The 24,663-nt window shown below is 47.5% G+C and overlaps 1 protein-coding gene across 3 annotated transcripts in view; it reads right to left on the minus strand.

Moving 5' to 3' along the window:
* HTT (huntingtin) overlaps positions 1-24,663 on the minus strand; it is a 118,966-nt gene that overhangs the window by 54,832 nt on the left and 39,471 nt on the right. For all 3 annotated transcript variants that reach the window (XM_033106781.1, XM_033106782.1, XM_033106783.1), the window contains 17 exons: positions 21,313-21,433; positions 20,935-21,053; positions 19,231-19,342; positions 18,866-19,003; positions 17,925-18,083; positions 17,735-17,832; positions 17,204-17,343; positions 16,236-16,299; positions 15,849-15,949; positions 13,481-13,627; positions 11,599-11,719; positions 10,539-10,615; positions 9,366-9,517; positions 8,047-8,249; positions 5,459-5,585; positions 3,998-4,125; positions 2,719-2,829 (listed from right to left, as the gene is read on the minus strand). In XM_033106781.1, the coding sequence (XP_032962672.1) occupies positions 2,719-2,829; positions 3,998-4,125; positions 5,459-5,585; positions 8,047-8,249; positions 9,366-9,517; positions 10,539-10,615; positions 11,599-11,719; positions 13,481-13,627; positions 15,849-15,949; positions 16,236-16,299; positions 17,204-17,343; positions 17,735-17,832; positions 17,925-18,083; positions 18,866-19,003; positions 19,231-19,342; positions 20,935-21,053; positions 21,313-21,433 (2,118 nt within the window). The remainder of the gene's footprint in view (positions 1-2,718; positions 2,830-3,997; positions 4,126-5,458; positions 5,586-8,046; positions 8,250-9,365; positions 9,518-10,538; positions 10,616-11,598; positions 11,720-13,480; positions 13,628-15,848; positions 15,950-16,235; positions 16,300-17,203; positions 17,344-17,734; positions 17,833-17,924; positions 18,084-18,865; positions 19,004-19,230; positions 19,343-20,934; positions 21,054-21,312; positions 21,434-24,663) is intronic.

Raw genomic sequence — 24,663 nt, forward strand, 5'->3', positions numbered from 1 at the left:
CACAGCCCTCATCAGCTTTGTCAGCTCTGCAGGAATGTGACAGCAGATTCTTCATCAGCAGACACAGCCTCTCCAGTCATTTTTCTATTTTTCAGTCCAAACCTGTCCCTGAATCTGTGTAACCATCCGACTGGCAGTAAATGGCTTGGTGTCACTCTTTTCAGGGGGCCCCGTGCTGAAGTCCTCACAGAGGCTCCATGCTTTCTGGCGCACACACATTGCTGTCAATTGAACATGCTTTCTGCTCACGTCCTCCACCCTCAAATTCAGTGCCTTTTCCATCTTCACTAGGCATTTCTCACGCACTGTGGCCCTAACTTTTACAGTTTGAGGTACGATAGCAAAACTGGCATGAAAATTCTTTTCTTCCTCACAATTTCACAGATAGAAGATTCATTCTGACCACAGATCTTAGCCACTTCAGCACAGGATTTTTCCTTCCTTATAAGTGGAAACCTTTCACCCTTTCATTTAAAGGAAGCACCTCACAGCTTCCCTTTGGCGTATATGAATTGCCAGCATGACTACTCTTGTGGTTTGGGGCCATTAAGTAAAATCAGGGTGACCTGAACACAAGCACCGTGATAATGTGACAGTTGCTCTGATCACGGAGACGGCTACTAAGTGACAAAAAGGCGGGGGCACCTACAGCAAGGAGACGCGGGACAAAAAGATGATTCACATCACAGGTAGGATGGGCTCGAGATTTCATCACACTACTCAGAACAGCGTGAAATTTAAAACTCATAAATTATTTCTGGAATTTTCCATTTATTATTTTCGGACCACAGTTGACTATGGGTAACTGAAACAGCACAAAGCAAAACCACAGATGGGGGGGCCACTGTAATTTCCTGTACTAAAAAACAATAGACTTTTGTTGGCTTTAAATACTCAAGGACCAAGTATTTTTTAAATTCTGATTTACTCAAATTAGTCTTAAATGTTCAAGGCTGTACTTGGCAGGGTTGAACTTGCGGCACGTCACATTTTGTTTTTACTAGCTCAGCAGATGTCTAAGAAATGCTAACTGAAAAGTTACAACTAGAGTCTGCAATATCTAGTTACTCCGTCCCACATCTATGGGTTGGTTTTCAGAGATGAAGTTACTACATACCCCTTTAAAAAACAAGAAATATAAGCAGATCTCTAATTTCAGCAATATAAAGATCACCTAATGTCCATCTTCATTAGATTGTGAATTATTAATTTACTTTCACATATTTAGACACATGAAGCATTTGATAAATTCACTGACTGCAACTGAAAAATAACTTTTTCTGTGCGTGTGTGATACTCATAATAAAGAGGTAAAAAAAGAAACCACACAAAAACTAAAACATACAAAAAACAACAAATTATAAAGTCTTAATTCCAAGAAAAACTTTATTAAAAAATCCCACGTAAATGGTTTTTTATTTATCTAACATCCAAATTTAAAACATGTTTTATTTTTCTGAAATGTGCTATCCATACAGACTGCAGGCCACGAAAGCCTTCTCAGTAAGAGCAGTGAGTCAGGAGGAAAGCGACAGGTGGGAAAAGCTGTGGGGCCCCGGACGGTCCCCTCTTTCAGCCTCACGTCATGAGCCAGGCTAACAGCAGCTCCCTTCCAGCATGGCTGCGGGATGAATGAGGCACTGTCTCTGAGAAATGCCTCTTTTACTGACTTCTGACAAGAAATCGACTATTCGTTCACCAAATGTCACTCAATACCCACTACCTCCCAGGCACTGCTGTGGGCACAGAAACGACAGAGCAGCCAAATGTGTAAACAGTGTATTTGATGACTCTACGGTAAGAGAGAAATGAACAGGGAAAGAGAACAGTGTGTGGGGAGACGCAGCCTTAGACAGGCCGGCCAGGCAGGTCTCACCAAGGTGTGACATCTCTAAAATCTTAGCCATGTTCCACTCCGAGAAGACAGAACTGAGCATCGACAGAACACTAGCTAGCCACCAAAACAAGTATGCACAAAAGTGACTCATGGAAAAAAGCACAGGCATAATTGAGAAGAAACATAAAACAATATATGTGATTAAAGCTGGGTAAGCTTTTATGCACATCGAGAAAACGGCTTAAAGAAACTTCGTAAGATGGACTGCATTTCACTTAAGAGATACATGGTTAAGGGGGGCTTAACACTCTGAAATGTATCTGTAAGTCAGGTGTCCCGGGAGCGAGGCAGGTGGACACGCACACAACAAAGCAAATCTAGCGAAATGTTATCTAAAGGATCTGGGCCGTGCTCGGATGACATGGGTGTGCACCAAGCAACTGTTTGAACCCTCCCACATGTTCGAACATTCCTTATAAAACGGGGGAAAACATTACTGGCCATGGAAGCAAAGAGCGTGGGTTTCAGCAGTGCTCTGCTGCTTCCTCAGGCACCAAGAGGCATGTCGCACACCCTCGCCAGGTTTTTATTTTTCCCTCTTCACTTCCGAAGGTCAAGTACAGAAATAAATGACTCGGTCAGCCCAGTTCTAAACCACCAATTTTCTGAAATAAACTGGGTCTAAGCTAGCATAGAACTCACTTCGCATGAGGCTAAGCCAAGAAGCAGACTCAGATGCTGTGGCATAAGCAGTGGCTTCCCCCAAGCAGTCACCACTTTCTGAATGTGCCTGGAGGCCGGGGGCCCACCCCAGAGGCAGTGAGCCAGGGGCCTACCGGGCGCACCAACTACGGCTCAGGGAGAAGAAATGAAACACGAACCTTCCCGATGTCCTGCAGCGTGGCCAACTCCAGAATCTGAGAGAGCACGTCCAAGGCGGAGCGCAGAAAGCCCCCAAACTTCTCAGTGCTGTTCTGGAGATCCAAGGTGACCTTGGGAAGGCGGGGGGTGGGGGGGAGAGAACACACGACTGCTGGCTCTCTAAAGCGAGGACATGCGCTGTCTGCTGCAGCGCCATGCGTTCCACAAGCAGCCCTTGACACTCACCACTCGGGGTGTTTGTGTCTGTCTGTCTGTTTTTAGTACTGGGAAAATGTCTTGGAAAGGAAATTTCTCTTTCAGATAGCTATATAAAAACTGTTATCTTTCAAAGGCATCTTCCGACTTATACTGACACTACTGACAGAAACAATTCCTAATCTCCTACCACAATGAGAAAATTTTAAATGTCCACCATAACCAGTACTTATAAGTAGCGTATCAAAAAGTATCAAGTACACATCCTGTTTCATATACATTAGGCTCCCCGGTGGAAAATAATTATCCAATTCAGACACAGCCTTTCAGTCTGGTTCCAGCAAAATATTAAGTTAGTCTTAAGAAGTATTACATTAAGATCCTAACGGCTGCAGCTTAATTCCATTATGCAGCGATTCTCCCACGTAACAAACTGAGAGAAAAGGTCAGCTCCAAAGATATCACATGGAAGAACAAGGTCAATGGGAAGAGACTGACCGTGAAAATAAAAACTGGCATAAACCCTGTAAAAGCACAATAAATAGAATGAAGGTGCTCAGTGAGATAAAATCTAATCCCCCCACGAAAGAGATGAAAGCAGACAAGAGACGCAGAGGGTGATGACGTAAGGGGCGGATACTGTGAGCACCAGTGCGTCCACCTGGGGGTGTCTCCAACAGGCCGCGGAAGGAGGGAGACTCCAGGAGTGAGACCACCCCAGATCCCGTCCCCGGGGAGGCAGGAGGGGCGGGGTGCACCTCCAGCGGGCACTGTGGGGAGAGGACCCACCGTGGCGTCGCGGGGAGTGGGTCAAGGAAGTGTGCTGGGGGAGGCCTTTCTTGAATAACCAACAGAGGCCACGAAGTGACAATTAAGATCGCAGGGCAGTGAGGAGAGGGGCAGAAGGGGCTGGAAGCTTCCATCAACCACGCTGAGAGACAACCTGGAAAGAACGAATTGTACCTCCTACCCAAAGGCCTAACTTGCTACACACGCACACGTATGTACACAGGCTCCACATCTGAAAGAAACACTACAACCCAGTGGATATTGTGGATGCACTGCTGCCAGGAGCACTGGTACCTTGTAATTAGCGTGAGTGGCTTTCAGGACATCGTGCAATTTGAGGTATGAAGGAAGATGGTAGAAACTCCCCAGTGAGGACGATTTATTTGCTGTAACCGGCCCTGACGTGTCAGACTGTCGAGAGGCTGTTAAAAACACACACACACAAAATAAACTTTTAGATCAAACATTTATAAGTTCAAAAGGGATTACTAGCAATGATGATTTTTAAAAGTACTCTAGTAGAATAAAATTCAAACTTTTTCTCTGACTTGGTTAATCAGAAGTAATGAGAAAGTAATTCCTAAACGACTAATAAACATAAGTAGAATCTGAGTAGCTGCCCAAAAATAATAAAAGAAGGAAAAGAAGAAGGAAAGCAGTGTGCTGCTATTATTAGCTTGCTCTGGTCTGGATGCCCATTTGCTAAGCAGAGGAACAACGAATTCAGTGGCCTTCAGCCAATCACATGACCTCTCAGAGCCCAAGCCTGCCAGTGGCAGGACGGGGTTGACCCCACAGCTCTTTAATCAACCAAGCAGGGGTGACATGTGAGCAAGCGGTGACAGCTGCCAAGGGGACACGTTATCATTAAAGCGGCCTTAGACATTACAATGCCACACCACATAAGGCCAGTCTGGCGTTAAACAGTCTTGACTCGCAGCCCTCTGTATATGTAAGCCATCAGAAGGCCGAGCAGTCACGTACACGTAACCTTGCCCTTGTGAAGTTCTGAAGCTGCTAAACCTTCCGCAGTACCAATCAGCCCTCAGAAAACACATCCTCTAAAAGCCTGAACACACATGCTTTCCCAGCAGCATGAGGGGGAGATTCATGACTGCCCTGGCATGGTGACACGGGCACCACAGGTCACCTGCTTTCCTGGGCCTCTGGGTCCCACCACGATGAGCGTGTGCACCACACAGCCGCTCTCACGCGTGAGCCTGGCCCCTGCTGTTCTGAGACTCCCAGGTGTGGAAGCCCCAGCAAGCGTCTGAATTTTCAGGTTCCTCTCACGCGGGTGACTGTATCCCCTCGTCATCTCTCGTTGAGCACATGCCGTTTGTAAGTTTTCCATTTGTTCCTTCGGAACTCTTCCAGCCAGAACCAACTACCACACCACACTGCCTGCACTCAGGCACCCACATCACAGCCCTGATGGACAGCCAGGTACCCTCCCACCCGGGCAACGAGAAGGAAACGAGGGGGACAGCAAGGCTCCCTGCTCTGGGCCAGACGCCTGCAACAGCTGAGACCACATAGGAGCAGGTGACACTTGGAGATGTGGTTTGTGGTCATTCAGGAATTAACATTTAGTTTCTGAAACCACCTGTGGAAACTGCTGGGTATTGCATTTCCATAAAACACCACGTTATTGCATTAACCTTGACATGAATGGATGCTGAAGCCCTAAGTTCCCATCACACACACAGTCCCCAGAGTCCCTGCCCTTGCGCCCCACCCGCCACCACTTCATACCTGGACTGGCCTCGCTGCCTTTCTTGGGGCTCAGCGGCACAGACGCCTGCTCTCCGGGCTCCTTGTCTTTCCCCTTTCGTCGGATCGGACTTAGGGAAGGGGGGTTTGTTAGAGATGGCAGGGCTGCCTAGGAGAGAGAGCAAACCTGTGAAGACACCGACAGCCACAGTGCACAGTCATACCATCTGCTGAGAACTCACGCACGGACTTCCTTCTCTGTGCCGTTTACAGAGCTCGGGCACTGTACACACACTAGCTACTGTAACACACACCATAGCCCGGACACGGACACAGGCTGGGGAACAAGGGGGCCCTCAGGGCTGCAGGCGGGGCACGTCACCTCCACCAGCAGCAGCCAAGGTGTCCTGTGGCAGCCACACCACCAAAGGTGGCACAGAGCACCGTCTCAGAATCTGTTTTCCAAATGAGGGAACAGGCAGACATGAAGTGACTTGTGGCTGCCATCAGCAGGATGGACTGAGGGCTGCAGGGAAGGACTAGAGAGAGGGCCGCACGTAGGCAGCTGCGCCTGGAGCCCACTCGGGGACAGGGCCAGCACGAAGACACTGCGGGCGCGGCTCCATCGACACGAGACGTCTGTAAGAGGCACATCCACAGAAATGGAAAGGGCAGTAGGGGTGCCTGGAGCCGGGGACATGGAATGGTTGAGGGGTGGCGGCTAAGAGTACAGGGTTCCTGCTTGGGTTCTAAAATTGACAGGGGTGATGGCCAAATGCTTCTGTGGGCCTACGGAAACAAACGAAACCATGTGCTTTAAATGGGGTGTTGTATGGCCTGTGACTTATGCTCTAATTGTGTATGTCGGCAACGCTGTTTGAGAAGCACTCCGAGGACGCTCCTGCAGTCGTCGACTGAGACCACAGCAGTGGCACGTGTGCCTGTGTGTGCACATGCACATGGAGGTACACGTCTATGCACACATATATACGTGACGTTCGGGCAAGATACTTAGTAGGGAAAACAAAGGACTTGGTAAGCGAGACTGAGGAGCTGCCAGGACCCTCTTTTGTGGCCTCACAAAATACGAGTGAGGGAGACGGCGGGCGCAGCGGGGAAGAGGCTGGGTTCAGATCTGGTCCGTGTCTGGGAGCCTGCGAACCACCGAGCAGAGTTCTCATGGGCAGCTGGCCACACTGCACAGCGCCCCAAACACAGGTCTGGGGTCTCTGATGCTTAGATACCGAGGACACGAGAACAGAACTGCCACTATCTACATGTGGCTGTTGAAATGTGAACGTAATGACAATTAAACAAAATTAAAGTTCAGGAGCCGGCCCAGTGGCTCAGGCGGTTGAGCTCCGGGCTCCTAACGCCGAAGGCTGCTGGTTCGATTCCCACATAGGCCGGGGGCTCTCAACCACAAGGTTGCCAGTTGAACTCCTCGACTCCCGCAAGGGATGGGGGGCTGTGCCCCCAGCAACAACAATGGCAACTGCATCTGGAGTGGAGCTGCGCCCTCCACAACTAACATTGAAAGGACAACAAACTTGACTTGGAAAAAGTACTGGAAGTACACACTGTTCCCCAATAAAGTCCTATTCCCCTTCCCCAAATAAAAAAAAAAAAAAGTTCAGTCGCAGCGGCCACGTGACCTGTCCCGGCTGGCACAGAGGTGGGACACTCCCATCCTTATAGAGTTGTTTCGCACGGCACCGGCCCAGAGAACATGAAGAGGACAGAGCCTGGAAAGCACTAACGGTCAGCAGAGACGAAACCAGGAAAGTGCCAGGGAGAAGGGGTCGGGGAAAATCAAGGGACAATCCAGAAGCCAGCTGGAGCGAACACCTCAGGACAGGACAGGGTACTGAGTGCAGCGGGGGAAAGTGCTCCAGGACCTGGGACGTACCCACGTGATTCAAAGACTAATCTGGGCAAGAGGAGCCGCTATGGAGAGTGGTGGCAGGAATGGGACCACCGGGGGCTAAAGTCGATGGCCGCAACAGTGGACAGAGCCCAGGCCACAGAGGCCTTGCAAAGGCAGCCAGTGTCCAGGTGGCGGGAGGCGTCGGGACAAGCGGGCAGACAGGACTCTTCTGAGAAGTCTGCAGTGAGGGAGAGGCTGCGGGGCAGCTGGGGGAGAACCGGAAGCCAGACGCAAGTCTGTTCAAGGTGGAAGAGACTTGAGATGGAAGGCACTGGCCAAGTGAGAAGAACCAGAGCTGACCAAGTGCACTCACCTATTTCAAATCCACTATGTGAACAGGTACCATTCACTTTGAAGTTGACTGTACTGAACTGTACTTCACAGAAAAACACAGGTGTCTGCCCACAGTTCAGAGAGCCAGTGAGTGACTGGAGCCAGCACTTCAGTGCTGAGCGCTCGTGGCGAACGCCCAAAGCCTAAGACCTCAGCTGGCTTTTTCCCTCTTAGCGGTGACAGTAACTGAGGGTGATGCAAAAGGGCTATGAACTGCACGATCGCATTTTGGAATTAAATTCAGTGTCCCGACTGGAGCAATTTAGTTCATTTGAAGAAGAGAGGAAGGAAGGACAGATGGGTAAACGCTGGCGAGCGTGAAGGCCCAAGAGCATGGACTGTATGGGAACAGCTGCCTGAGCAGGGTTACCTTCACTGCTGGTCCTGGGGCCACATCGTCCAAGACGTGCGCACAGATGTTAATGACCTTCAGCAGGTGGCAGAAGAGCTGCTCCACCATGGGCACCAGGCTCCGGTCGCCCAGAGCTGGCCAGACCTCGTCCTGCTTGGTGGCTGCTGGGCTGCCCTCTTCTTCAGAGGTCCATGAACTTCTCAGGGACTTGGGGGCACTGGCTGTGTGTGATACAGGCACACGCGTTACCTCCCACCTCCGCAGTGTGGGGAAAGAAACCGCTTATGGAACACGCATCTTCAGACCCCTCTGTGCTGGACAGCTCCACCTGCCGTCAGCTGATACTTCAAATTCAACAGGAAATTGATATATCCACCCCAAAAATCGTGTTTCCAATTTCCACGAGTGTCACCAACACATACCCATCCAGCACGTGACAGTCATCCTGGGCCATTTTTTGATCTTTACAACCGAAGTTCAACTGGTGACCCAGGCCTGCTGACTGCCTCTTTCATTCTTCTTCCATTGGTCTCTCCCCCACAATTCCACAGCCACTGTCACACTGGACTCTCTCTCTCTTGCTATAACTACAATTTGAACCTCCTGAGTTTCCCTACCTTCTGCTCTAACCCACATTCGGTCTGCCGAGTGAACTTTCTAAAACACTAATCTAGTTGTCAGCTCCTTCCACGAAGCTCTTCAGTGGCCTCCCACGGCAAACAGGACACGTCCTCCTTAATGGAGACCGGTGACATCCGCACCCACGATCTCACAGGCCCCTCCTGCCTCACTAGCCACATTCGCCATCCTGTCCTTCCATGACATCCAAAATGACTTACCATTCTGAAATGTCACACAGTCTTGCATGTCGCCATGCCTGGGCACATGCTGTGCCCTCCGTCCGGTGTGCCCTTTCCTGCCAGCCTATAAATCTTGTTTCCCGTCCTAATCTCCGAAAGAGAGCGGTAACGGCCACTCAGTGCTGTCACTGTGCCTAGTTTACATGGGCCCCCTAGTCTACATGTGACTTGAGATGGAGCCCACACGGCATACTTTCTTATTGCTCTGGTGCCCCCTAAAACGAAACCAGAAATGAGCTTACCCATAGCCAGCTGAGGGGCTAGCCTGTGAAAGGGCTCCTTTAAAATAACACAGAGCGGTTGCCTATAGTACACGTTCCCGCGCGTCAGTAATGTCTGTGATTCTGACTAACGGAACAAGCTAGCCCTGGCAACGACCTCAGAACACTTTTCCTTCAGACACTCACCACCCACAGCCCTCAAAAGGAACTCAAAAGCTGAAGACCTGGGGAGTCCGTCTGAAGTGGGTGCCCATACCTGCAAGCAGGTTTCCGGCTAAGATCAAAGCCTCCTGATGGGCCGGGAGATCCAGCGGGAACCATGCCGATGAGAGCAGGGTGAGGACCGCCGTGGCCATGCCCACAGTACAGCTCTTCCTCGGCTCGTCGGAGGTGCTCAGGGGGGGCACTCTGGAGGCAGACAAATGACAGAGACACTTTAAAGCCATCTTGCTTCCTTATGGACCGAGAGGAAGGCACGTCGCTATTCATTTCACACCAGCTCATACAATGATTTTACTATTGTTAACTAACATCTTTCCTGTAAACCACAGCTCCATAAAAAAATCACCTGGGAAAGGAAATCGGGCAGCAGATCTTCTCCCAAGTGTCACAACTGTCTATCTTGATAACTTTTTAACATTCTTTAAAATTTGAGTTAGCACATTTTACTCCAATGCCTCAGTCATCTAGAAGCTGAGTCCAGTGCTGGTGCTACGACTAGAAACTGTAGCTGCTCATGGACTACTTGCTGACAGGACAGCAATCACACTAGATGGGAGGCCACGGTCCATGCCAGCAAGTGCTGGCTGGCCACACGCTGGCACGCACGTGAGACCTGCAATTCACTTCCAAATGTGACGGAGAGCCACCAAAACTGTCGTCAGGAAGCTGCACAGGACAGAACCTGCCTCCTGACTGTTGTGGCAGCCTGGAAATTATCTCACAGATCTATTAGGGCCCTCTACTGGAAGGAAATCATTTTTCAATGAAAACTGCTGAATCAGCTTCTACAATAGTTCCTAAATTATACTCTCGTAGCTCATCACGATTTTGTATGATAGGTTGCATCTGATTTTAAACAAAAAAGAATTTCTAAATTTTTAATACATAGTGAAAATTTTGGGAGAGAAGCAAGCCAATTAGAAAAGCGTTTTGCCAGCATATGCAAATTCTCTTAAATGAATCTGTAAGTCACACCCTCAAATCCTCCAAAATGAAGAAGAGTGAGCATCACACTGAAATGACAACTAGTTCAGTATTTCCCAACAGCACTCATCACTAGCTCCCACACAAACAGTAGGGCAGAAACAAGCAGCTTTTGGATAGTTTCCCAAGGACAAAAGGCTTCACAAGAAAGAAAAAAGGGATCCCAATAACCATGTTTGTATCACACAACTGCAGACAACCACGAGCTGAGAAAAATACATACCCACAGTGCCAGCCTAAACTCCAAACGCAGACTGGAAAGGCCGTCGACAGAAGACACAAAGCTTCACAGCATCCAAACTAAAGACGAAAGGAAAACACACCCCAACATCAAAAAGGGTTATTAAACGGAAACTTTTACCCTTTATAAAAAGCACAAATGGTGGAAAACTGGAGATCTGTGTCTAATGCCAGGATATTTGCCCTAGGACAGCCTAGTTCTAACTGTCTGAGCTTCACACAACACACAAGCATTTCTTCTGTCACGTAAAATAAATGACAAGGTTTAACTTGGTGATCAGCACATTAACACTACTTTTGTATAATGTTCTTTTTCTCTGATTATGAAAGTTACATTTGTTCATTTTAGAAAATTTGTGAACATCTGAAAAATATAAAGAAAACAAAAATCACTCATAATCCTAAAATTCATTTTGGTAATTTTCTACCCATTATTTTCTTGCGTATGCAAGAAATGTATGTGTGAATATCATTTTTCATAACTAAGATGACAACACAGGAACAGTTTTGTGCTGTGCCTTTTACACTCAATATTATAATCCAGATTACACTCACTATATTCTTAAAAACCTCTAAGCATCATATTTACAGGTGCATAATGAATGTACTACTGTATGCACAGAATTTAATCATTCTTGGTTTCTTGGACGTTATGGTTCTTCTCCACTTTAGCATCCTAAGTAATGATCTATAGATAATTACATTACACAAAAATCTTTGGTGGCATTCTGGTTTTCCCCTTTAGTATATATTACAAAGTCACTGAGTCAATTACATTAGAGATATTTTAAACTTCTGATATAGCACCAATTCAGATAATGTAGTTGTTATTTTCATTTTTATGTCTTCCTGTATTGGCTGAATTTTTTTATAATAAGCATGTATTAATCATCAGAAAACAAGCTGTTTAATTCCTGTTGGAATAAACTACGATACTGTTCACAGAAGCACAACTTAAGAAGCCCACATGTAAGAGCTCTAACACAGGCTCTTACCATCAGCACTGACCATGACCTTCACAGAGACCACCAAAGGAGACTTACTGTGAGCGCGCGAGTGGTCGCTGTGATTAGTTCGTGAGAAACCGCTGCAATGACTCTTGAGAGGTTGTTTTCCATAGTGACATCTGTTATGCTCGGTAGCAAGTTATAGCCTCTATATATTCTAAGAGAAATATGGAGACTTAAAATCTACTATTAAAGCTTATGACGTTTTTCAAAGTTCAAGTGGCACGTAAAAGTTTAAGATTAAAGGCTGCAAGAAGTTCAAGCAATCTTGACTTTTAAGTTAAAGACTGCAAATAAATGTGGCCATTCTTCTATAAAAATGGTTGGAAGTCGCCCCTCCCTTCCTCCAGTGTGCCCTAAATACCTCCCCTCAGAGCCCTGCCTACAATCTCTCTACACATCCCAAGCCACCCACTTTTCAAACTTTAAGTGAAAAGAACTCCCTCACGAAGCTATTCCTGAGCCCAAGACAAAAGAAAGTCCTCCTTCACCAGACTGCCTCGACCCTTTTCCCATATTCCATTCAAGGCCCGTAGCAATTTCCATTCCCCTTCGTACCCACATACAGACTCTAATTCCCCAACTCTGCGAATGAAGCCGGGGTGGGTTAGTGGTGAGTCACCTTGTACCCCTCAGTGTCCTGTCCACGGAGGCACTCAACGAACAAACTAAGGAGACTATTTATCTTCTCACACAAACTCTAAACAGAAGGAGCAGAGCTGCAGACACAGCCGCACAACTAAGTGGGTGCCTCATGCCAGATCCACAGAAACACTGCTGGGTGTCAAGGAGCCAGCCAAGTGTGGAACTGGGAAAATTTTCAAACCAATTAACATTTAGTAACCAATTTTAAGGAAATATATCCATCTGTTGGCACCTCAACATTCATTTTCTGAAATGACATTGAGAAACAGCAATTTCCCCTAAGCTTGTCAATTCCTGATAAATACTCTTTCTCTGCTTCTGCTTATCTTAAAGGATTATTTATTCTGAATCCTTTCAAAGAGAGAAAATGCCAGTTCTGAGCTAACAAAAAGGAAATTCTCTGAGAAGAAAATTACTTCCGTGTGGTTTTTTAAGCACTCTTTACATGTGAAGAGATATTTATTTGGGAGCAACGACTTCAAAATTTGACAAGCTGGAATCCAAACTCAGAATAAAAGCGAACATTTCAGCTTAGAAGTCATTTAGCCCAAGTTTTTTAAAAAATTGCCACTCTGCAGAAAGGAGATTTATCATATAAAACTAATTTTTAAAATAACATTTAAAACACAGAGAGCTAAAAAAGGCATAAATTTTATCACTTCTACAGCCTTCTTTGCCAACTAAAATTCTAAAAAGAGTACAACTTCATTAAGGCATTTTGCTCTAATTACTTCTACAGTCTCTACCACTCATCTGAGAATCAGACGAAAATGGGCTATGTCCAGTCATTTGATACTGCAGTCGAAAGCTTCCACTGTAACTGTGAATACTAATTGCAAACCGCTGAACTAGTGGATAACCCAAGACAACACTGACACTCTATAATAGCCCGTTCACCTAAAAATGAACGGGCATGACACAACCATACTCGTCACAGGTGACAAATAAAGTGAAAATGTTAATGAGTTTTTAGATTAGACATAGCATCAGCCACACAGAAAAATACACTTGTTGGTGTGTGGCTTGTAATGCATGAATGAAGACTTACAGTGTCATTACTGCTGTGACTTGGCAGAGCTTAATTAAATAGGTGGGGGGTAAATCCTGAAAAAAAGGAATATCCTCTCACCGGAAGACCACCTACTCAAAAACCCACACCTAAAGGTTTGTTTCCAGAAAGTCCGTTTTAGACTGACGCCCTGGAGCAGGCATGAGGGAAGGGCGCGTGCTCCCCGACGATGTCGGCAGGCAGCCGGCCGCTCGGTCAGTGTACCTGGTGATCGTGCTGACGGAGAAGTGCGAGGGAGGCTGCGTCTCGTGCATGAGCAGTTTCAGGTAAACACTGCTTTGCTCTCTTGCCACAGCCACTACTGGATCAGCTTGTCCTTGGTCACACTTATAAAACAGCTTCGGGACGAGCCTAACAAAAAAGTCAAGTTCATTTACTCAGGACAGTGCATGCAACACGGGCTCACCAGCCTCCTCCGTCAAGTGGCTCCGCCCGACCCCGTGGGCCCCAAGAACTCCACGCCCCTTTCTCAGGGGGGCACATCCCAGCACATGAGAGTGGGGGTCTCCAAGCACAGGACCACATGCCCCTTCTTTCTGCCTGTCAGAAAGTGCCTTTCTCAGCACATTCTCTTTCCAGTCACCTGCTCAGTACCCACAGGAGCCCCGAGCCAGGGTCCACCCATAGCACAAGCACTGAGCAGATCCTAGGGTGGGAGCTGTCCCCCATTCCTGTTCGCAGCTGTGTGGAACCGCCCCATGCACTCCCCGGAGGCAAAGCTCCAGCTGAGGTCCCTCACAAACCTGAACTGAACTCAAGGCGGAACGCGGGCAACTTTCCCAGGGGCACAAGAGGTGCACGGGTCGTGGCTATATACCCATGCTCACGGCGGGGCGGAACTTTCAGAAACAATCAATGATTTTTATCACACTGGTTTGCAAACTCCAGTACCTCTAATTAAAATCTTTCCTCCATAGAGACGTGGTCACTAAGCACAATTTTGAGAGATATAATAAATTGCTATCACTTGCAGAAAACGGTAAAGATCCAAAATCCCTGATTAGGCAAGTTATACAAACCCAGTTAAAAAAGTCAATGAAAAGGTACATACACCTCACAAGTAATCAAAGACATGCAAATGACAGCAGTGGAAACGGGAAGGATGCACGAAAATGTAACTGGTTTTCTTCGAGTAGTTGGATTACAAAGATTTTCATTTCCTTTTTTACATTTCCCCTAAACGTTGTTCAGTAAATGCATGTTACTTTTAAGATAAAAGTTATTCTAAAAAGAAATACCAATTTCTGTCTGAACAACTGACATGTATTTAACTTTTTCTGAAACATGTGATGTGGTGAGAAGGACCAGGCGTGATATATTCTGATGGTGGGAATGTAAACTGGTCTGTCTCTGGGGAGCAATTCCACAGGAAGTACCAAAACCCATTAAAAATTCACTGCTAGGAATCTACCCACGAGAAATGAAAACGTACGTCCACAGACAATCCTGTAGGCAAATGATCACAGCAACAAGACTCAGAGTAGCCAAAAAACAGAAATAACAACAATACCCATCGTCTGGTGAATGCATGAATGAATAAAACAGCATTGTTCTCCACATGATGGAATGAATACCACTCAGCAATAAAAGGAACGCACTCGTGGTACCTGCTGCGCGGGGATGACCCACAAAACTAAGTGACAGAAGCCGGGGCAAAAGTCCACCTACTGAATGATCCCAGTTACAGAAAATGTCCAGAAAGGGCAGCTCTTTGGAAACAAGAAGTAGATCTGTGGTTCCTGGGGCTGTGGGTGGGAATTGGGAGTTTGCAAAGGGGCACAGGAATCTTTGGGGCGATGCAAATGTCCTAAATGTAGACTGTGGTGACATTTACACAACCCTGTGAGTGTTCTAAGAATCATTTAACTGTACACTTAAAATGTGTGCATTTTAAGGGATGCAAAATGATACCTCAAAAAAGTTATTAGAATTTAAAGGAAGAAAACGCATTAAAAGTTCTGGCCTAGCAACTCAGCTTTTAGAAATAAATTTTAAGAAAAAAATTATAAACATTTATGTGTAATAATGTTGACTGGAGCATTATTCGTTATTCAAATCGAAAAAAACTAAGTATCCAACCAAAGAAAATTTACATAAAAATATATCAAAACCACATAGTAAAAATGGCACTAATTAACGATCCTTTTTTTAGGAGAGTATTTAATAACAAAAAAACGCTAATAATATATTAAGTGGAAATTACCAGATCGCAAAACTGGGTGTCCATTTTGTCCCAATTTTGAAAAAGAAACACATACCAAGGACAAACAGCAAAATGTTAACAGAAATTATCTCCAAGTGGTAGAATCGAAGGTAATTTTCATTTTCTTAGCACTATTCTCTACATTCCAAAGTTTCAAAAATGACAGTGTGTTACTTTTACTCTAGAGGGTTAGTATTTTGTTGCTGTTTGAATTGTCATTTAGACTTCGCGTGGCAGCGAATAATTTCTTTCTTGATAGTTTAAGAGTAGCTGAAGATGACCTCCGAAGATTTAGGAATCCTGCCCTGCGGCCTCGGAGTCTTCCCCTTTCCCCAGAAAAGTAAGTCACGAGGGAAGCACTGCACGTACCTCCTCAGTGAAGCGGCAGCGATGTGGCGCACCCTGGGGTCTTCGTCCCCCAGCAGATGGATGACAACATCACTGAGCACCCGTTCCTGCAGCTTTAACAGCTTTGGAGAGAGGACGAATAAAAGCAGACGTAAGCTCTGTATTTAGCTAATGTTCGGGAAGGTATTTTGGAGCCAGTGAAGAGAAATTCAGGCATCACTAGTCTTACGTTCCCTCCACGCAACCCCGACGTTCATGATACCGACTGTGAACTAAACCTGGGCCGAATGCACCGGCAACACGCCACAGCACGAATGCAACAGCGACAGCGGGAGGTGACTGGGCGGGAAGTGACTGGGCGGCTCCCAAACATGAGTGCGAACGCAAACGTGAACGTGAAGCGCTTACCCCCGTGTAGTGGTGAGCGCCTCTGTGAAGGTGTTCTGCTTTCGCCTCCAGGAAACTCACCAACCTAGCAGGAGAGCACATTGAACAATGAAGTCATTCATTGCTCAGCAAACCCCTCTGGAAGCCCGAAGGCTGCTGGCAGGTAAGACGTCGGGGAGGCCACGCTGGGTCGATCCGAGCGCCAGGGGGCTCTGAGAGGGCAAGGGCAGCGCTTACTTGAAAGGACAGAAAGACTAATGTTTGACAAGCAATTTCATTCCTCTCTGACTCCAGGCTCAAGCAGGCGACTCAGTAAAGTGGTTTCCTCACAATAAATACAAACAAGTCATTCTGAAGGATTCCGGTGCCCTGTGCAGAGAGCGGGGCAGCTGCGGGCCAGACCCCAACATCCTCCCGCCATTGCGCTCGGCACCCCATCTGTGGAGTGCAGCTAGGACAACCTGTAATTCTCAGAGATGTTCTGAGGATGCAAGAAAACACCCTGCCCGCAGGGGGAGGCCAACACGGCCTGGCACGAGACTGGCCTCTGACGGTGGTGCCTTCAAAACACCCGGGCAACACAGGGAAACATCCCTTCTGAAAGAAAAACCTCGAACCCAAGCTCACTCCTAGGAAATGAAAAAGTGCAACATATCAGAAGTTATTTTTCAGTTGCAACAAAATACACATCAGCTGTCCGGCCTAAGCTCAGTGTGATGAAGAGTACACTCCTTTTAAGGAAGCAGAACTAATATAAGCTACACTATTTTAAAAGTTGGAGCCATTTTTATCTCCACCAGCCAGAATGCTTGCAGGACTAAGACCATCAGAAAAGGGCACTGCATTTAAGGAGACAAGAACGGGGAAGCAGAGGAGGAGGACGGCACCGCGAGCTGGAAGCCCCGGGTCTCCGCACGGGCTACCTGGGCACCATCGCACCTGCACAGCCGGCCCCGGCCGGTCCCTGACAATGAAGCTCACGTGCTCACCTGAAGTCGATCTCAGCCAGCGTCTCCAGCAGCTCGGTCCTCACCAGCCAGTAGGAGCTGTTCCTCAGGCCCAGCAAATCTGTGATCAGCTGCAGCCCCAGCTCACTGTAGCTGCTGCTGCAGAGGCTCATGACGCAGTGCTGGGGACGGAAAGCGAGGCCACGGCCATGGCCACGGTGGCCGGTCAGGGGCTGCAGCTGCACTAGCGGGCTGCGACATCATGGACACACACCTGCCCCACACCCGAGATGCTGACAGTACACACTTCACCCCGATAACCTCGAGTTTAGAAGGAAGCGTGCCCCTTTCTATTTCTAAATACATTCTTTAGGAAAAGGTGTATTTCAAACCAATTTTCTGACACTCAAAACTCAAAATAAAGTCTATTAAACCTTAACTTCATCGGCAATGTCTTCTTCCTAAAGCTGAGCAGTGGATACACAGATACTTATTCTTGCTCACAGCTTTAAAAGACCTGGACACATTTACCATTTTAATTGTTAATAGTGGTAAAACTTCCCGTAATCTCACCCGCACAGCTGTACAAGCCAACTTGCAAGTCACAGAAGATTCATCTTTCAAAGTTTTCTGCAGCAAGGGAATGCAGTCCGCCAGAGAAAATGTATTTCCTGACCAGAAAAGCAAGCAACAAATGCCTTCATGAAAACATGAACCTGCGCCCACGACCCAGAAAAGACAGTCCTGGAAAGCTGGCCGTTACCTGTCAGAGCCCTGACGGTGCCCATCCAGTCGCCCACATGGAAGCGTGACCTGCTGAGGGTGGAGGCGATGAGGGTGCCGCAGAGAATGGCTGTGGCCCCTCGGACCTGCGGGTCTCCGTGGTCGATGTAGTTCAAGACGTCTGAGACGTACTGCTCCTCTGTGGGGAGGAAGTGCGCAGCCACCGTCAGGGGCCCTGCCTTCAACCTTGTAACTCAACATAAAAGCTTCATTGTCGGGAAAGAAGAAAAACACAAGGGGCGATGCCAATCTAAACCAGATCTCACTCTAACTACTGTGAGTGGGAAAGGCATTTGGGGGCTACAAGAGTCTAGAGGCGGCATCTGCCTGACACCTGCACACAACAGGTGGTAATTCCAGGGGTCAGCCCATAAGCAAATTACACGATTTCATTTCAGAAAGAAGATGAGAGAAACTCAAGTCTAAACCGGTCCACACTCACCTAACATAAATTAAAAGCACAAGTTTGCTGCCTCGCCCAGAGAGAGAAAGGAGGCCATTTCCCATGCAGGCTCCTCCCACCACTTACTCCGTGACGAGAACACATCCCACAAGGGACCTGCTGCGGCCGCGGCCACGCGGTGCCCACATGTCTGAGTGTGAATGTCTGGCCGGGCTCAGTGTGACCCAGGCAATTCTGACCATACACACTTCGTGCTTTTGGTACAAACCCAAGCGTAGTGAACTGGCTTTACGTTCCCGGAATTCTACTGTTCTGTTGTGTGTGTTTCACCTAAACATCCCATGGACGGGTCCAGAAAGGGACGCTAATTACTATCTGTGTGTTTGATGGAGAGCACGACACACTTCAAATGCCACAAATAAACTCAAAAGCTTCCTGCTCTGAAACAGCCAAGATGGTTTAAAACAGTTTTCTGCACAATGACGACACGTGAGGAGAAAGAGGCAAACCTGACGTACCAAGGTGCTCCGTGGTGTCGAAGGGCGCTCTGTAAAGTTTGCTGAAGAAAGACTCGGGATGAAGGGCCACCGCGGCTCCGACACAGCTGAGTGCCAGCGCCTTCACGCTGACCCGCACGTCCCTGTCCGGAACCAGCGCTGCAAGGGAACCACCTGGGTCACCTTCAAAGCAGCAAACACTTCATTTCTGAAGACACAACACTGGGCCTGCGAGAGCAGCTGCCCCACCGTCCCCTCCCTCCTCCTGCGAGTCAGCGAAACGACGCTCTCACCCAGCTGACTCTCTGGGCTGCACTAACCAGGCCCAAAAGTGACCTGTGACACCTACTGATTTCCTTCCACTGCAGCCGCCCTTCCATACTTACCATTTCTTTCCCCAGTTAGCAAAAACGAAGCAGACAAAAGGCGGACGCAATGGATAAGGGGAGCAGAATCGTTGTCGGTAGGCTGTCCTATGTCACCTTTGATCCGGCAAGGCTAGAACACAGAAAACTGACACTTATTTGTCTTATAGAAACTTGTTTGTCAGAGAACCAATATATTCGTTCATTTGCTCATTAAACAAATGGTTCCCGGGCAGCAATTATGTTGGATGCTAGGGATACAGATGCCTTTCTCTGCCCAGGTACATGCCTGACCTCACAAACCACAGTGGGCACAACAGACTGGTCAGAGGGTCACGTGGACTGTGGCAGGGAGGAGCTCAGCCTACCCGACAGGGAGGGCACACGGGATAGGAAGGCAGCTGAGCCCCGGCACTCAGGAGAGGCTGTGTGGGCAATTACAGTATGAGCCGTCGTCTCTGGGACAAGGAGAAGCTCTCGGGCAGAGGGAAGGGCGTGGGGAAAGCCCAAAGCTGAGGGGCAGGCCTGGCGCCAGGGGACCGGGAAGGAACTATCGGGGGGTGGGGGCAGGCCTGGCACCAGGGGACTGGGAAGGAACTATCGGGGGGTGGGGGGGCAGGCCTTGCACCAGGGGACCGGGAAGGAACTATCGGGGGGGGGGGGGCAGGCCTTGCACCAGGGGACCGGGAAGGAACTATCGGGGGGTGGGGGGGGCAGGCCTGGCACAAGGGGACCGGGTAGGAACTATCGGGGGGGGGGGGCAGGCCTGGCACCAGGGGACCGGGAAGGAACTACTAAGGCCATGACACTAACTGAGCATCTATGTGGGACTAAGTACAAAACACTATTTCTTGCCCTAAAGGAATTTAAAATTAACTGGGAGGGCAGGCAGTTCTTCAAAACCTTAAACGTAGCATGAGCAGCCACTCCACATCTGGCTGCACACACACAAAAATCGAAATCAGGGTGGGTCTTGAAAAAATATTTGTACCCCCATGTTCCGAGCAGCATAATTCACCATCACCACAGACAGAAGCAATGTGTCCATCGATGAATGAACAGCAAACCAAACTGTGGTGTACACACTCAATGGACTATCGTTCAGTCTTAAAAAGGAAGGACATTCTGACACATGGGACAACATGGGAGGACCTGGAGGACACGATGCTCAGTGAGATGAGCCAGTCACAGAAGGACAAACACTGCGTGATTCCACTCCTGTGAGGTCCCTAGAGGAGTCAGATCCATAGACAGACCGCAGAACGGAGGTGACGAGGGGCTGGGGAGGTGTTTCGTGGGGACAGTTTCAGTCTGGGAAGATGGAAAGCTCTGAAGATGCTCTGAAGTTCACAGCAGTGTGCCAGCACTTAGTGCCACTCACCTGGCAAATATTATGTGACGTGTATTTTATTTACCATAATAAACAAACAAACAAATCAGTTCAACGGAACACAAACAAGAAATGTTGCAAGGCCACGCATGACCATCAAATGAATGGCCCGAGAAAGCAGGTGAGGCAGCCACCAGGTAGGACAGGCTGGGGGCAGGGAGGGCGCCCAGGGAGGCAGAGCTCCAGGCAATTCCCAAGGCCTGGGGCAGTGCCTCGGAGGCAGGCAGCAGAGCAGGCCTGGGCAGTATTTGAAGGGCACAGCTGAGCAAAAGCTCGAAGCAGGAGGGCATGCCGCATGGCAGACAGGGTACTGCAGTGACTCAACGCTCACTCACCTTGTTTTCTTGATCTCCTGGTTCAGCAGCCTCCTCTCTTGACACAAACTTCTCTATACTGCTGTCAGAGGGCTGCCTGTTGTGGCCCATGCTGCTCAACAAGTGTGCTCGCTGAAGGGCTTCAAAAACAGACAAATCGAGATGAAGTGGCAAGCTTCCCATTAAAGCACAAATACACATATTTACACACAGTTAACGTGAAACTACAGAAGGAGTTAGATCAAGAAAAAGGACGATCACTCCTCAATCGTTCTTCCTCATTTGCTATTTATGACCCAGAAAATAAAGCTATCAAGAGATTTTTCCTGGAAGCTAAAACTTAGACGTTGCAGTTGAAAGCGAGACCATTTGGCAGCGCACTGGCTGAAGCCAACATACCAAGCGAAGAGTTTCCAAAAGCGTCTGAGTCTTCATCGGGAAGGACACCTGTGGGGTCCTCGTCGTCATCCTGCGGCGACAGCTGCATCCCTGAATACTGGCTGTCGGCGCCATCTAACACCTAAACGGTTCAAGAGGGGCTGTGAGGGCTCTGCAGTGTCACCACCGAGGACAGGCCTCAACACGGAAGGGCAAAGGCAAAACCCCTACGTAACACGGACCACATCGTACACACTAACGCAAAGGCCATTGCACAAAGGCACATAGATGCAAGAGTATAAATTACCGAGAGCTTACTGATCACGAGTTACTACATTTTCAAAGATTTTATAACTCGAAAAATTCCAAAGAATTCCAATCTGGACATTTCTTTTTGATATGAAAAAAAATAATTAAATCTTTGTCTTCACAATTTTTACAGTAAGTCAAAAATGAGGAAAAATTTTTTAGACAAACGCCTAACAGTATAATACTAGGTGTGATCAAACGATGTGGTAAATGTTTAAATTTAACAAATTACAGTAAAAGACATTGCCATTAATCCCCCTCAAAGTACTTCCCCTCACTTCGAACACACTTATCCCATCATTCTTGCCACTTTCTGAAGCAGTTCTGGAAGTCCTCTTTCATGAGTGTCTTTAGTTGTGCTGTCGTGGCTGCCTCGATGTCCTGAATCATTTTGACTTTGGGGAAGAGCCAGAAGTCGCGCAGTGCCGGGTCCGGTGAATAAGGTGGATGAGGACACATCGTAATGTTTTTATGTGACAGAAATTTCTGTACCAGAAGCCATGTGACACGGAGCCTTTCCGCTGTGATCACAAAATATAGTGAGTGCTGCTGCCGAGTGCCATCCAACAGAAAGGCAGGGACCTTCAACGTGGAAAGCAGCCATCAAACCTTAGTAACAAAGTATGTGACAAGTTTCAACTAGTTCAGTGCCGTCAGTCAGGTGTGAGCTACGGTTGAGAGAAGGTGTGTTTTAAAGTGTGCTGTAAATCATCCTCCATCATGACAACGTTCCGTGTCACATATCGCTTCTGGCACGGCAATTTCTGTCAAATCAAAACATTACGGCGTGTCCTCATCCACCTTATTCACCAGACCCGGCACCGCATGACTTCTGGCTCTTCCCCAAAGTCAAAATGATTCAAGACATCAAGGCAGCCACAACAGCACAACTAAAGATACTCAGGAAAGAGGACTTCCAGAACTGCTTCAGAAAGTAGCAAGAACTCAAATATATGGTGATGGAAGGAGAACTGACTCTGGGTGCTGAACACACAATGGGATTTATAGATGATGTAATACGGAATTGTACACCTGAAATCTATGTAACTTTACTAACAATTGTCACCCCAATAAACTTTAATTAAAAAAAAAAAGTGGCAAGAACGATGGAATAAGTGTGTTTGAAGTGAGGGGAAGTACTTTGAGGGGGATTAATGGCAATGTGTCTTTTACTGTAATAAGTTTTTTTCATTTAAACTTTCACTGTATTGTTTGATTACACCTGGCAGGTTATGTCCTAAACTGCTAGGACTGAATCAACTAAGCTTTGGGCACAGTTGCCTCATACATGCAGCCATAAGCTGGGTTAGGATTCCATACTGCAATGTTTTTCACATCCACTTGAAATCCCACGTAATTTACCTGAAAAACTGAATGATAAACCCTTAATATGCCAGTAAATTACTAAAACAAATTCTATATCATTTTCCAAAAATCATTTCAAATCCTTTAAATTAAATTTTTAAAAAATCAAGCAACATGATCAAAAACAACCAAAAAAATTAATTTCCTCCCCTCTCCATCCTCTAGTTTACAAAAATAACAAAAAAGAACATAATAAAAAACACCATAGTAAAAAACATCTTTTGGATGCCTCAGGCAGGATCCAAAGCACTTCACATGTGTTACATGCCCTCGTCTCCATAAGTCTTACACCACGAGTACTGTTACCATCCTCATTTTACGGGTAAGAAGCTGAGGCAGAAGGGGCGTAATGGCTCCAGGCTACACAGCTAATGGCAGAGCCCAAATTCTCATGCTGGTGGGCTCCCCCCAGGCCAAGTCCCTTACCCCACACTGAACTGTCTCGTGAGGAAACTCCCTCCCCCCTCAACTGCTCACTTTTCTCTATGGCGCTTACATCCCTCTGACTATGTATGTCTTTGTTGATTGACTATTATTAGCTAATGACCTGCCCTACACACACATATACACACTCTCAAACAGGGATAGGCAAACTGTGACCTCTGGGCCAAACCTGGCCCACCACCTGTTTTTGTAAATAAAGTTTTATTGGAACACCGTCATGCTCATTTGTTTGTATGTTTTCCATGGCTGCTTTCACACTACAACGCAGAGATGTGACCAAGGCCACATGGCTCAGAAAGCCAAAGATATTTACTCTCTGGTCCTCCACGGAGAGAGTTGGAGGATTCCTACTCTAGGATACTAGTTCCATGCGAGCAGTTTTCAATGTCATGCCCTGGACTTCATCTCCGGTTTGTAGAACACTCCCTGGAACATACTAGGTCTTCAATATATTTGCTCAGCAAAAACTTAATGACTGGATACATGCGCCACGCAGAAAGAACGACAGCAATGTGGAAAGTCAAGGGAAGGTGTTCAGCTCCCTATGGGCCAGAGGCCGGCCTGCCAGGCCCGACCCCAGCACTGCCACACACTCCCCTCTGCTGAAACACTCCCAGCGTCTCCTATGGCCATTCATTCAGATTTCTAACAAGTCTGTCCAGAAACCATGTACTATAAAGAGGCAAGACGTCCGTGGGAGCTGGTGTGCCCCGCCAGCCCCACCCCGCACAGACTTCACGCGCTCCTGCACCCAGCACCTTCCCCAGCCTTCCCTGCTCCCTGTGCTAGAGAACGTGCCTGCCCTTCCATTGCCTGAAGTCACTGCCCTCTGCTCCACGATCAACCCCGGCCTCCCCAGGCCTCTGGTTGAAACCCCTACCCACGAGCCCACTTCTCTAGCGAGTAACTAAACCCACGTAGCCATTAGAAATCACAGCCACGTGACAACTGCTCAAAGGGGACATGCACGTGCTATATCCCGTGGTTTGTAACTCAATGTTTCTGTATTCAGCCAAGTGAAAAACAAAACCATGCTCTGAACAAAACGTATTCAACAGTAGCAAAACAGTGTACAAACTTTTTAAATTAACATTGGGTGTAAAACCTAGTGTGCACTTGTACAAACTTTCTGATTAAACCATCCTTGAGGCACTCCTTGCCCACTAACTCAGAGATCGGAGGTACTTCACGCTTTCTGGATGAGACATGTTGTAAACATTTTGAAAAATCACAAAGTGTTAAAATAATGCATAG

This window comes from Rhinolophus ferrumequinum, chromosome 5 (genome assembly GCF_004115265.2).
Source record: "Rhinolophus ferrumequinum isolate MPI-CBG mRhiFer1 chromosome 5, mRhiFer1_v1.p, whole genome shotgun sequence".
Classification (NCBI taxonomy): domain Eukaryota; kingdom Metazoa; phylum Chordata; class Mammalia; order Chiroptera; family Rhinolophidae; genus Rhinolophus; species Rhinolophus ferrumequinum.